This window comes from Vigna radiata, chromosome 7, assembly GCF_000741045.1.
Source record: "Vigna radiata var. radiata cultivar VC1973A chromosome 7, Vradiata_ver6, whole genome shotgun sequence".
Lineage (NCBI taxonomy): Eukaryota > Viridiplantae > Streptophyta > Magnoliopsida > Fabales > Fabaceae > Vigna > Vigna radiata.
This window is the reverse complement of record NC_028357.1, coordinates 14,631,656-14,645,239: the sequence shown is the minus strand read 5'-3', so window position 1 is coordinate 14,645,239 and position 13,584 is coordinate 14,631,656. Positions and strand designations below refer to the sequence as shown.

Below are 13,584 nucleotides of genomic sequence, written 5' to 3'. Positions count from 1 at the left end.
AGAAATGTAGACAAAAGCTTGTCCTTAACTGGTGCAAATGCTTCTGCTTCTTCCTTCTAAAAGAATTTTCCAAGGTCCCCAAGGATATCGCCACTTTCCCCGCAAAGTCCAAGGTCCTTGAGCCTCCTTTCCTGATAATATTCTAACTGGGCCAATTCCAATTCTTTCTCCTTAAAGATCTCGTCAATTTGTTGCAGGAGCTGCTTCTCCCCTTCTCTAATTCCCACTGCTATAGCAAGCCTTGAATCTAGCTTAGCTTCTTTCAACTTCTGATCCTGCCATTGACGTGCATTGTTACTTATTTGTTGAGTTCAATCAGCATCAAAATTTCACAATTTAGGTCCTTTCTGATTGGGAGTAAAGAAAATGATATGTGAAAAGGAAAAATGAATTTGAATTGGTGAGAAAGCGGAAGTAAAGTTTGAAGTTTTGTTTCTAAAAGACAGTTTTTTGGCTCTCCTTTTGCTTCTATATTATTTCCCATCAAACAAATGAAAAGGCTGTGTAATACATATTTTTTCTCCTCTCTTCCACACACTATTAATGTGCATTGTAAGATGTCATGCGGTTCCTCTAGAATCCGTGATACTTATATAAGGAAACCTTATACCTATAAATGGGATATATCAATAGTTTATACCTATAAACTAGAGGGCAATGTTTTAATGCATGGTTTTCCTGCCGTAAAGTAATACACAAATCATACCTCTTCAATGGTTGTATGATAACCAGCAAGGGCAGTTTTGCAGGTCTCTCTAATCACTCTGCATATTAGCTCCTCATTGTCACGGCTCACAGGCAATTCAAGATGACCCCAAATGGAATTTCTAAATATTGACTCTAAAAGGAAAGCATCAGTGCCCCCTAGAGCTACTAGTCTCAGATATGGAAGCAGCCCCGGTGGAAGTGGGCGGTTGTAGAAGATGTCAAAGTATGCTGTCTCACCGAAACCATTGGACTCAGCAATGTCTAATTTATCACCAAAAAAGGGGTCTGACTCAGATATCTGCAGTGTCAAGGTATATGCATTCCGGTCTGCATTTGGTTCAATGAAACCGTAGTCCAGAGCCAGCTCAGCATTGCTTTTATTCAAATCATATTGGATATACACCTGCAGTAAAAAGTTCCTTCCTTTGTTATGTGTAAGTATATATTACCATTGTATTTTATGTCACCAATTGCACGGTTTGTTCTTCTAAATACAACGTAGAGAAACTTCTCCGTAAGGACAAATACAAAATAAAAAGAAAGAAAAAATGGAATGAATTTCTCGATAGCTTATGCAACTAGTAAAACATTAAAAATGTAGAGAAACTAATGATGGAACTTTCATAATTAGTTCATGGATAATCAAATTTTAACTTATGAAGAAATTCATTTCATTTTCTTCTTACTTTTTTCTCCTAAGAGTTCTCACAGAAAAGTTTGTTTAACATGTTCTTATTTAATTCGTAACACGCTTTGATCAATAAGAACTGGCTTGTTAATTCGTGTATAAACTTCTTAGATACATACGGAACGTGAGAAGAGAAAAAAAATCAGAGGCAAGGGCATTTCACCTGGTCACCAGCCTTGAGAGAAAGGGGACTCCTTAGGGAAAATAGGTAATCCCAGGAGAAAAGACCTGCTGCTCCTTTAATTTCATAAGCATGATCTTCTGTAGTTACTCTGGCACTATGGTTTATCTGATCCAGAAATTGAATTTGGAAAAGACAATATCATACACAAAACAAGTAAAGTGTGCACGTTTTAAGGGGTAAAAGTTTTGGCATTCCGGTAATATCTACAGCTTTGACGGTTAATCCTCTTAAAATGACAGATTTTTTCTTGATTTTATCTCAAAACAATTGATATGTTGATGTTTATCTCTGTTTTCACGACAGAAAGAGAGAAAATGAAAAGGACCGTACCAAGTCAGCTAATGGAATCACAACTAGATTTTCATTGCGAAGGCGAGAAAATGCCCTTGATCTTAGAATTCCAAATGCCCAGAAGAAGTCATCAATTGTAATAGGAGAAGGGAAAAGCTTCCTATTAGGGAGTATAATTTCTTCTTCCAGCCTCCTAAATTCGCTCTTCACATACTCCTTCAGACTCAGTGTTGAGTTCAGCAGTTGAGTCCCTACACAAATCAGTTCAATCAGCAGTGCTGAAAACCTCAGCACAAAACAAGCATTTCCAAAGGTAACTACTCCAAAACACAATCTTTTCATCATTTATTTACATGCTTATGCATTAAAACATTGACACAATTAAGTAACTAACTAACCTTTTAGTTCAGAGAGCTCCTCCTCTGACCTGCACTGGAATAACCAATTACCAACTAAATCAACCAACCATATGAAAACGACCAAAATACCCATTAAGCATGTTTAAACAAGCATACCAAAAGAAACCCACCAGTAAATTGTAGAGTCAGTTTCCTTGGGCAGAATACTGAAGTAGTGCTTCCAAAGAGAATCATCCTTTGACCTCTCTCTTACCAGAAACAACGCAACAGCCAACCAAGGCTTCAATCCACTACACACTTTCCCAATCTCTGAAGCTGCCACAGCATCAGGGTTAATCCACAGCCTCTTGGGCACCTGTAACACAACATCATTCCTAGAAATGTCTTTGAGTGCAACCAGTCCTAGGCCTTCTGGCACCACACCAGGCTTCACTGGTGTTTTGCTGGAGACAACACCCTCTTCCTTGAGCCACTGCCAGAAAGTGTCAACTGCTGGAGGCACTGATATTTCAGTTCCCAGAGAAGCTACACATTTGGCAGAGAGTGATCTTTTGAGGTGAAGACAAGACCCTTTGGTTGCAAAGGGGAAGAAATTTCTGCCTTGAAAAAGAGAAGCAGAACCTGAACATGCGGGAAAGACACTAGCCATTTTTCTCTCCTTACTGCTTTTGTATATTTGTGGTGTGTAATGCTATGTTGTGTCTCTAAGATGAAACTTCGATCCTCTACTACGTTGCAGATGTGGATAAGATTCTGTCTATCTTCTTGCTGCTACAGCGAGTTTACCTTTTTTTTTTTTTTACTTAATACTACTTTTGGTCCCTAATTTAGAGGGTTTGTTCAATATGGTTTTACCTTTTTTTTTCATGATCCCACCTTTTGAAAAAACTGTTCAATTGAGTCCTTTTTGTTTATAGTGGTCCCATATTCAAGTTTAAATTGTTTATTATAATCCTTATTGTATACGATGATGACATGATTTTTAACATAACCTTATGTCAAGACTGTTAAAATAACATTTGGATAGGTGAATGCATTAAAGAACTTATTGACGTCGTAACCAGTACTGTTAGAAAATTAACGTCGTAACCAAAAAGGAGTCAATTGAACAGTTTTTTCAGAAAGTGGGATCAATTGTTACTCAAAAAAGATAAGACCATATTGAACAAAACCTCCCAAACTAGGAACTAAAAGCGGTATTAAACCTTTTTTGTATTATTGTTTTTATGGCTAAATATTGAACAGTTTTATTTAGATAATTAAATCCTATATCACAAATTAACCCCTTTTGCTTTAAACAGATTATTGGTTCGTTGTTTTGTTTTTAGAATTTAACTTTAACTACAGTGTTTTAGTAAACCATACTTTCAATACAATTAAAATTTGTAATAAATAAATATTTATAGATATAAATATAAATTTATAATAAATCCAAATTTTGAATGTGTAAATTACATATTAAATTATAATATAAAATTATTTTAAAAAATATGGTTTAAATTCTTATAGTATACTTATCATTTGATTTTAGCCCATATATATCCAATTCCTTTTTGACATTATTCTCTCCAGTTTTTTTTCTGGCTTTTAATTATTAGGTTAAATATGTCTTTTGGTCCTCATATTTGTACCCAATTCTCAACTGGGTCCTCATATTTTTTTTTGTCCCAATTGAATCTAAATACTTGTTAATTTGAGACAATTAAACCCTCTCCGTTAACTTTGGATTGACGTCGTCTAATTGTTGAGCTGTATTTTTTTCTACATGACATGGCATTGTATATTAAATTGAATGGTTGATGTGTTAAATCAACAATTCCATGTGGCGGCCTCTTCTCCTACTTCTTCTCCAGCCACGAAATCCTCCCAAAATAGCCCCATCGACCGCGACGGCCTCTTCTCCAGCCACCAGTACCCACTGACCTCAATTGCAAAAAAAGATTTCAAAACACAGTGACACACACTCATACAGGTAAAAAGGAAAAGGAACAACTTTCTTCCATTGTTGCTGGGAAGAACACACATCCCTTTCTTCCATTGCGAAGAAATCTCTCGCAACCACTTTCCCTTGTGACGTTTTAAGCATCACCTACGCCACGTTTTCAGCAATTTGGCCTGAGATACATCGACCTTGTGCGCGTTTCGTGTCCTTGCTCGGTGACTGAAGTCGCAGTTCTGGGCGAATTGATTGCGAATTGAAGATAGCGACTTAGGGTTTTGATTTGGGGCTTTTCCTGGGTCTTTTGTGTTGTCTTGGTTGCAGGTTTGAATGGGAGGCAAGGCGTAGAGATTGGAGAGGTTGGGGTTTTAGGGTTCTTCATGACTCTAGGTTGGTGATGAAGGCGCGATGTGATTTTGGGTTTTTCTGGGCGGTAGAGATGGACTGTGTTTATTTTCTGGGTTTGCAGGTGAATGACTCTCCTTGAATTCCAAATACTCAAAGGCAGTTTTATACCATTTTGAAGCCTTCATAAACCAGGCCTTCTACCAAGACTTTGAGAACAGTGTGTTCCGAAAGAATGGTTGCACAAAATTCTTAGACCCTCGACAGCACCGTCAAGCACAATTCTCATCGTTTGTTGCACTTAGGAATTTGAGCTGGAACGAGGTGCTCAAAAAGGGGACTAAGTATTACAGTGAAGATTTTAGTAAATTTTTTGACCAGAAAATGAGTTGCATCATCACTACACTGAATTGGACTAGGCCTTGGCCTGAGCAACTCCTTCAGGCTTTCTTTGTGGCAGCAAAGTGCATATGATCATTCAAAACGGTGGCATCACAAAGTTTGTGCGGCGGCTATCTGATTATTGATGGCGAAGAAGATGATTTCTGCTGCGATTTGGGTTACTGTTCGAGGAGGTCTCTTCTTATTTCTGGTGCAGACCCTGTCTTTGTCGTGGTCTCTCAATCTCATCTTGAGCATCTCGATCAACTCCTTGGTATTAGGAAAAAGGATGACACCATAGTGGATAAGAGCTAGTACATTCATAAATGTTTCCCAAATTTCCTCCTTGGCTAATCAATGCAAAAACCACTCTAGCATTCTTAAGCTAGTATGAATTCGCTTTCCAACTTTATAGGGTGCATTTTCATGATTCCCATTAGCTGCAAGACAGGGTATACTGCCTAAGGTGATTGTTTGGATCTTTTCCCTCAAGAAATGCATCTAAGATCAACTCAAATTCTTCTACTATGGGCACCAAATTAGAATGGGTCATAGTACTGAACTAAAGCAAAAATTGTTGTCGTTTGGACCTCCACCTCTAACAAGATCGAAAAATTCCCACACTCCTTCCTGAATGCATTTTTCAAGGTTATCCTTCTTTCACCAGATCCCTCAAGTGACCGATGCTGCCCTCCTCCCCTTGGGCTCAATGCGCATGCTTTTCTTGAAAAAGTCTAAACTCAAATGCCCTTTGACTCAAAATCCCGGGTTAACTTCCATTTTTACCGTAATCATGTAAGATCTGGGAAAATAGGAGTTTTAAAAATAAAGTAATTTTGAGACTTTGGATTTTTGTTTCTGTTCTTGACTTTATAATTTTGTTATAGAACATAATTTTTATATTATTTCTTTATTTTTATATTTTTTTACCTAGAGTCAAAAGGGTCTTTTACTTTTATTTAACTGGTGTAGAGATTTATTAAGAGAGAGTGTAGAAAGGGAAAATGTGCAAATTAAATAATTTGGATATTTAATAAATTAATATTATGTAGGTGTGTTAGAAGATTTAGTTGTTGTTATTTTAAAAATTAGTTAAAAGAGAATAAGAGATATAATCTTGGTGGGTTTAAAGATTAAAAGAAATATTATATTTTGAGAAAATCATTACTAGATATTTTAGATTTTAAAAAGATTTGGTGGTTGATGATATTTTAAAAAGTAGTTGAGATAGAATAAAGAGGAAATCTTAGTGGTTTTAGATATAAACTGAGAGATTTTATTTATATTAAAAGGATAGAGATAGAATAGAAGAGGATAAAAAGGATAAGAGTGAAAAAGGGTTGACATTTTGTTACCTTAAATGCAAAAAAACGAAAATTAGAAATATAAGGGAGAGAAAAGATGTTTTCTGGGACAAAATAGAGCAGAGAACGAGGCATCAAAAATAGGAGAACCATCGGTGACGTTCTAAAGCTTTCTTGGTGGTTTTGGAAACAAAAAATAGTACGACACCAGGTAAGGGGAGGAACTGGTTATATTTTAACACATGGTTGATTTAGGGTTTTGATGAGTATTTTTATGTTATGAGGAAATATTTTGTGATGTGGTATAATATTTATTCTATGCTTGTGAATCATTGTAACGAGGTGACTAGAATTATCATGTGTGTTTGGGGTTGGGTGATGTTGTGGTTACCGTTATTGTTGTTATTTCCATTCGTATATAAATATATATATATATTGTGAGGTGGGCATTTCGGTTTGCATGGGAGTGAGTTGAGAGAGATACAATATAAGTAACCCTTGTTACGTGGATTTTCGGGTTGTTGTGGGAGGGAGTTTTAATGAAGCGACTAGAGATTTGTATAGTATACATGTTGTTTTAGTCGGTATATATAAGTTAAGCGATGATATGAATAATTTTTATAATTTAATATAAGGGATTGAGGGATTATTGTGTATGTAAAAGAAATTATAAAAGTTGAATATTTTTATGCGTTGTGGTGATATTTTATCGCAGTAATTTTATATGTTTATGTGGTGACTTATTAATGTGGTAATATGCTTATAAGATGTTGTTGTGGTGTTGTATATGAAGTCGTATTTTTATATGGTGTAGTAAAATCTTGTTTTTGATGAATTGATGTTTATCATTGAGATTTTGAGTGAAAAGTGTTGAGATTGTGTTTAAATCGATGATTGGTTCTGTGATACATATTAGTGAGGATGGGTATTAGTTTGTGATCGGTGAGTTAATATATAGTATTGAGACTATGCATGAAAGGTGATGAGCAGGACGTGTTGAACATTATGATGAGAGAGGACTGTATATTTTGAAAATGGTGAGATAAACTTTATGATTGGTGAGCAATGCATGATGTTGAGAATAAGTATTGATGTGTGATGTGGACATGAAACTATGTTATTTCCTTGTACTGTCGTCGGTCATGTTTGAGTGTTTCGTACTGCGCTACGATAAGAATGTGATGTTTTTGGACTCTCGTTTAAGAGATAGTGATTCGAGTGTCACTTCCCTCTACGCGGGGAGGTGGATGTCTCGCCCAAAAGACTTCGGCTCGTGCTTAGTATAGTGCACTGGTGCGCGTAGTGCCAGTGTTTTTACTTGTTAGTCNTTGAGAAGTCGGGGAGATAGGTCGGAAGTTGCGATGGAAGACGACTCGAATTGCCCTTTTGAGGAACAGGTACCTGTTAATGATAACAGGTCATGACGACACAGTAAAAGGAAACGACATTGGGTCATGAATGGATTGGTTATGATATTGATGTTGTGATGAAATATGTTATATGTTTATATTACTCTGTGACTAAAATGAAATATGCTTTATTGTGTGTTATGATATTTCTGGTTGCTCACCCTGAAAGTTGTGGTTGGGGTTTCCACCTACGATGATCGTACTTGTACGGGAGTAGATGTCATTGCAGATAAAACTGGCCAAAAGTAGCTGACGTGAGAGTTGGGACATTTGAGTTCGGGGATTTTATTATTTATTTTAAGTTTTCAAGTTTGATATTTGTATGTAAAAGTGAGATTCTAAGATTTTCAAACGATGTTTATAGTCATGATTTAATTCCGCCTTTGAATTGAATGTATTATAGAAAGGTTTTGAAAAAAAAATTCACCGTGACATTCCGAAAAACTGGGGTGTTACAAATAACGACTTTATAATTTCTTGACTAGAACCCACAGAATATGACAAGACCATAAAAACATGAGCAACAAAGAAAGAAAGAAAAAAGAATGTAGTGATATGCACAAGGGGCTTGATTTTATTAAGCAAAAATGAGGGTTTTAAGACTGCACACATCTCCCTTTGTGCCCTAGTGAAGGTTCAACATTTTAGATTCAAGGTCAAGTATATGCATTCTCACCAGGATAGTTCCCTGAACCTAAAGGTCAAAGGTCACTAGAGCCATAGCCCCCAACATAGCACCTCCACAACAGTCGAGTAATCAACTAGGTGTGAAGATACAAATGAAGAGAACAGACTCTAGCTGGGGTTTTCACGATAGCCAAACAGGCAGTATGGCCCAAGTGGCACCGCTACACAACCCCTCTAATTCTAGGCTGCACTCAGACCCGGGTATAGGGCCTCACTCAATAGATGCATAATATGTGTGTGTGTGAAGGGAGAATGCAATGCACCCAAACCCTCACCTGCAAAACAACCAGAAGATTCCCAGGCAGATATAAACATGTTTTCTACCCTAGGGTTCAATATCCAACAATTCACATGCAGTTATTCCAAATATCAAGCATAGATAAAGGAAAGAAAAACACAAAGTAAAACCACATTGAATTCGCGCATCTAATTAAATGGCCTGACTCTCTAGTGATCTCCCCAGAGGAGTCGCCATCTGTCGCAATCGGAAAATTGCGACGGGACGACGATGCAAAAAAGAAAACGATTTGAAAAAAAGGTTTTGGAGTTGCCACCATAGTTTATTCTGGAAAACTATGGAAAAAACCGTAAAATGATAAGGCAAGGTCTACAAAACCAAATTCTGGTTTCGGAAGTCGGTTACGTGTGGGGAAGGTGTTAGCACCCCCACAACGCCTGCCCGAAGGCAGTACCTTTAATCAAATGCGCAAATTTAATATGGTTTGCAAAATGTTTAATTTCCCCTAAAAATAAAACTCTAAAGAAAACAAAATATTTTTTTGTGTTTTTTGTGCCCGACAAGGATTGACCTTGCTCCTACGTATTCTCAGTTGGACTAAGAAATCAGGGTTACGTAGTTCTTTCAATCGTTTGGAAAATTTGTTTGAGAAATGTTTGGGAAGTTTGTTTGGAAAATTTGGATTTTTGGGAAAGTGAGCTTGACAAGGACTAGGCTTGCTCCTACGTATCTCCACTTTGGATGGAGAATCAAGGATCACGTAGTTTTGGCTAAAAGATTGATTGTTTGTTTGTCAAGATGTTTTTTAGTTTTTAAAGATCTCATTTTTTTGGTATTTTTGTATAGAAGAAAGAGAAAAGGTTTTCAGCACAAGGCAGACAGAATGGTCGCACATGTGCTTAAACCTTTTAAAATAATTTTTTTGTTAATTTTGAAAGAAGAAGAAAAAGGTTTTTAGCACAAGGCAGACAGTATGGTCGCACATGTGCTTAAACCTTTTAAAAATAATATTTTTTTTTGTTAATTTTGAAAGAAGAAGAGGAAGAAGGTTTTTAGCACAAGGCAGACAGTATGGTCGCACGTGTGCTTAAACCTTTTAAAATAATTTATGATTTTTTAAAGAGGAAGAAAAAGCTTTTTAGCACAAGGCCGACAGAATGGTCGCACTTGTGCTTAAACCCTTTAAAACAATTTATGATTTTTAAAGAGGAAGAAAGAGGTTTTTAGCATAAGGCAGACAGAATGGNCCCTTTAAAACAATTTATGATTTTTAAAGAGGAAGAAAGAGGTTTTTAGCATAAGGCAGACAGAATGGTCGCACTTGTGCTTAAACCCTTTAAAAATATTTTTGATTTTTTAATTTTTTAATTTTTATATTTTTGTTTTTATTAGCAAACAATAATAGAACAAATTCTAAAGCTAACAAAATAAAAACTAAGGCAATAATAAAAAAATATTACAGTCCAATAGGCCTAATAAGAATAGGGGAGTGCAAAAGACAAAACCAGGGGTGCTTAGGAAAGTTGAGACTGCCAGGGGTGTATTGATTAAATTGACGGTGCAGCGCAAAAGGGCTTGTCCGGCCCAATCTTCTTTTTGTTTGCAGAAAGGGAAAGGTGGTGTGAATACGAATGCAAGTGGTGGCAGGTAGGAAGAATACGGCCCAGGCCCTGCTCAGTAAATAGGGGTTCCAGCATATGAAAATTGGGGTGCACTTGGTAGGTGCTCGCCCAGTCCTTTTTTCATTTTTGTTTGCAGAATTGAAATGGGGGTATGAAACGAGAATGAGGGGTGCAGGGAAGAAAAGCCAGTCCATCAGCCAAGCCCGAGGCCTTTTCGTTCCTCAGATCAGGAAACCCTTAGGGGGTTCTCCCATCCACCTCATTCTATCATCTAAGAATTTGCATTGTGTGAGACCCAGGGTCTCTTCTCTGTCACGCACTCACTCAGCCCTAGCCTCCACCCAGCCAGACCAATCATCGCGCCACCACCGTCGAAGACCACAGGCCGTGAGCCTAGACCGCGCCGGTGACGCTGCTCGTCACCAGAGTTGGCGCCGGCCACCAGGTTTTCTTCCTTCTCCAATCGCGCGAGAAAGTAACACCATGTTTCTTCACGGCTTGAACGATCTTTCCCGCCTACATCGAAACCGGCCGCCGCGCCACTAACCCCTCAAGTCACGTCATCGTCGGCAACGACAGGTGCCACCAGAATCACGGCTGGCCACAACATCCTCCCCCCTTCTCATTCTCTTCGCATTTTTTTTTGAACGCCACATGTTGATTGGTTCCTCTGTTGATTGGTTTGAATGCAGGTAAAATAGGAGAACAATATGAATGGAGATTTGATTGAGATGAATATGGTGAAAAAATGTTGATAGGATCTGTGAGTGGTTAGATGGTTACGACCATAGGTGAATGTGGATGGTGAAGGTGATCTTTGTTGCGTGAATGGAGGAATTGGTTTTGGAGGGTCTCACTATGTTGAGCGAATGGGGTTCCGAAAAATGGTGGATTTGGATGAGAAAAAAATGGACCTATCCGAATGGGTGATGAAGGTAGTTTCGGGTTCTGATAGAATCGGTGAGTGAATGGTGCCGTGAGGATGGTGGAAGGATATTCGTAAGAGCTGTGTCTGTGAGGGGAAGAAAATGAGTGTCTGAGGCTGTTGGAAAGGATTATGGTAGTTAGAGAGGGAGGTTGTTCCTTCGATGGGGTGAGGGAGGAATTGATATCTGAGGTGGTGTATCTGTTCGGTGAATTCCGGAATGCCAGGTGTTGGAGGTGAGCCATTCATGCTCTTGAAGCTGTGATGGTGAGATGGAAAAATGGTTTTCTGATGTGCCTCATTTGTGTCTATTTTTGCTTATAGAAAACCAAAGATGAAGAAGAAGCCTATGGTTGTGTGTGATGGTTGTATGATCGGTGTTTGGAAGAAAGATGGTTACGGTGTGTTTTGTAATGTTGGGTGTAGTGTGAGTTGTGTGAGAATGAGGGGTGGCAAGGGTTTTGCTGACTGGTTCTTTGATTTTCTTCCTTATTGTAAAATGATGAATGCTCTCTGGGATGATGATGGGTGTTGCCTATTCAAAGAAATCTCCCCATACTTCCTTTGGCTGTGATAGCGAGGTGTGAATAACGCTCTTGTTGCCTATTCAAAAGAACAAGATTTATTCATATTTTTAGAATTTTTTAGTACAAAAAGACCTTAGTTACAATATTTCTTTTATATAAAAACATTATTTTATTTTTCATTACAATCTTTTCAAACTTTGAATGACATTTTAACATCCATTTTTCCCAATAGTGTTACAAAGATTAAATTAACTCTGATTGATGGCACATATAGCACATCACTCAAGGTTAGAGTCTTTCCAAATGTGAGTTTGAGAAGATCTTTCCCTTTTCTCAGAACAGTTGTCCTAGAATCACCGAGGTAAATGTGTTCTTCTCTATCCCCTACACTAATGTAAGATGTAAAGGCATTTTTTTTTTGTTTGCACATATATGCTTGGTAGCACCAGAGTCTACTACACATTTTCTCACATTGGTCATCAAATTTACTTGTGAAATGATCGTAGTAATAATAATATCATCTCCTCAACTATACTTGTCCTAGGAGGATTATTGTTTCTTGCTCTATGCCTGTACTGTGATGCATGATGGCCAAACTTTCCACACCCAAAGCAATTTCCTTTATTCTTAAATGTGAGGTTAGATCCGTTGGGACGAGATTTTCAAAAACTATTTTTTCTATTGTGATTAGGTTTACCTTTTTGGAGTAGGTTTGTCTTCTACCATATTTGCTTTTGTAAACAAAACTTTAGCCCTTGCACTAGTACGCTCTTTCCTATTGATATCTTCAATAATTATCTATGTGATGAGCCTTGAAAGTGGCATCTGTTTGTTTCAGTTAGGGATGGCAACGGGTCGAGTCGGGCACGGATAGTGCCTACCCGCAACCCGACCTGCTGGATAAAATTATACTCGCTACCCGCCCCGCTACCTGCTAGATATCCGCCTTAAAGAAACTCGCAGATTTTTTTCAACCCGCGGATACCCGCTGGATACCTGTTTTCAACCCGCGAATATTTTAAAAAATATATTTTATGTTTTTAAATGAAAAAAATTCAAATTAAGTTGCAAAAAAAAATACAAATAATATTTAAAACATATATCCAAAAAAAGTCAATGGATAAGTAAATAAAAGTTAAAACTTAAATTCAAATTAATACAAATTAATAGTAAAAGTAATTCAAATTAATAAAAATTAATTTAAATTAGTACAAATTAAAACTTAAATTCAAATAATTGCTCTAAAAATAACACTTCAAGATTTATGTTTGTTCTCCCACATCTTTATTTTGACCACTTAATTCCTGAAACAAATAAATACAAATAAAGTCATCAATCAATGAAAAAGTGACACTATTATTAAAATTAGATTACAATATTATAAACAAAACTACTAACATCATCATCAATTATCTCCTCTAGTATTGTATTAAGCTTCATGTTATCCACTTTCAATTTTGAAGAACTTGAAAAGGGAAAATAAATTCATTTGTCATAGTCAATCATTTGAATGAATATAAATATGTAATTTGAATTGTTCATTTAATTACCTTGAATGTCACTCCATAGCCAACACATCAATGCCTCTAAAGTGTCTGGGTGTAATATACTCCGATGTGGAGTAAGAAATCGACCACCAGTACTAAAAGAAAACTCAGAAGCAACTGTTAAGATAGGAATGGCTAAAAAATCTCTTGCAATCATTTGTAAGATTGGATATTTTAATCCATTAGTCTTCCACCAAATTAAAATGTCAAATCATTCATCTGAATCTGGTAGTGTCGGTTCCTCCAAGTAATAATCAAGTTCTAACTTATAATTTATTGGTTCATTTTTCTTTGCAATTTGATGTTTTGCAAAATCTCTCCTCCAAGCATCTTTTCTTCCATAAAAAATTTGGCCTACATTTATGTTTGGATTTTGACATGAAGAAACTGACTTCTTACCTTTCATGCACATTTCATACTCTCTTACCAA

The 13,584-nt window shown here is 36.9% G+C and overlaps 1 protein-coding gene across 1 annotated transcript; it reads right to left on the bottom strand.

The window, feature by feature from the left end:
• Positions 1-37: 37 nt before the first annotated feature.
• Positions 38-2,901, bottom strand: LOC106766684 (ribulose-1,5 bisphosphate carboxylase/oxygenase large subunit N-methyltransferase, chloroplastic). The gene is made up of 6 exons (XM_014651395.2): positions 2,401-2,901; positions 2,270-2,298; positions 1,911-2,122; positions 1,560-1,685; positions 707-1,111; positions 38-275 (listed from the first exon to the last, which is right to left on the bottom strand). The coding sequence occupies exons 1-6, from the start codon at positions 2,877-2,879 to the stop codon at positions 57-59; spliced, it is 1,470 nt and encodes a 489-aa protein (XP_014506881.1). The 5' UTR covers positions 2,880-2,901; the 3' UTR covers positions 38-56.
• Between the last annotated feature and the right edge of the window lie 10,683 nt (positions 2,902-13,584).

What these genes read in the sequence shown, in the direction of transcription:
- LOC106766684 (XM_014651395.2), bottom strand. Translation starts at nt 2,879, where the DNA reads ATGGCTAGTGTCTTTCCCGCATGTTCAGGTTCTGCTTCTCTTTTTCAA. An exon ending in CTCTCAAGGCTGGTGACCAG is followed by an intron (nt 1,112 to 1,559) that starts GTGAAATGCCCT and finishes TTTTTACTGCAG; the next exon opens with GTGTATATCCAATATGATTT. An exon ending in ATCATACAACCATTGAAGAG is followed by an intron (nt 276 to 706) that starts GTATGATTTGTG and finishes CGTCAATGGCAG; the next exon opens with GATCAGAAGTTGAAAGAAGC.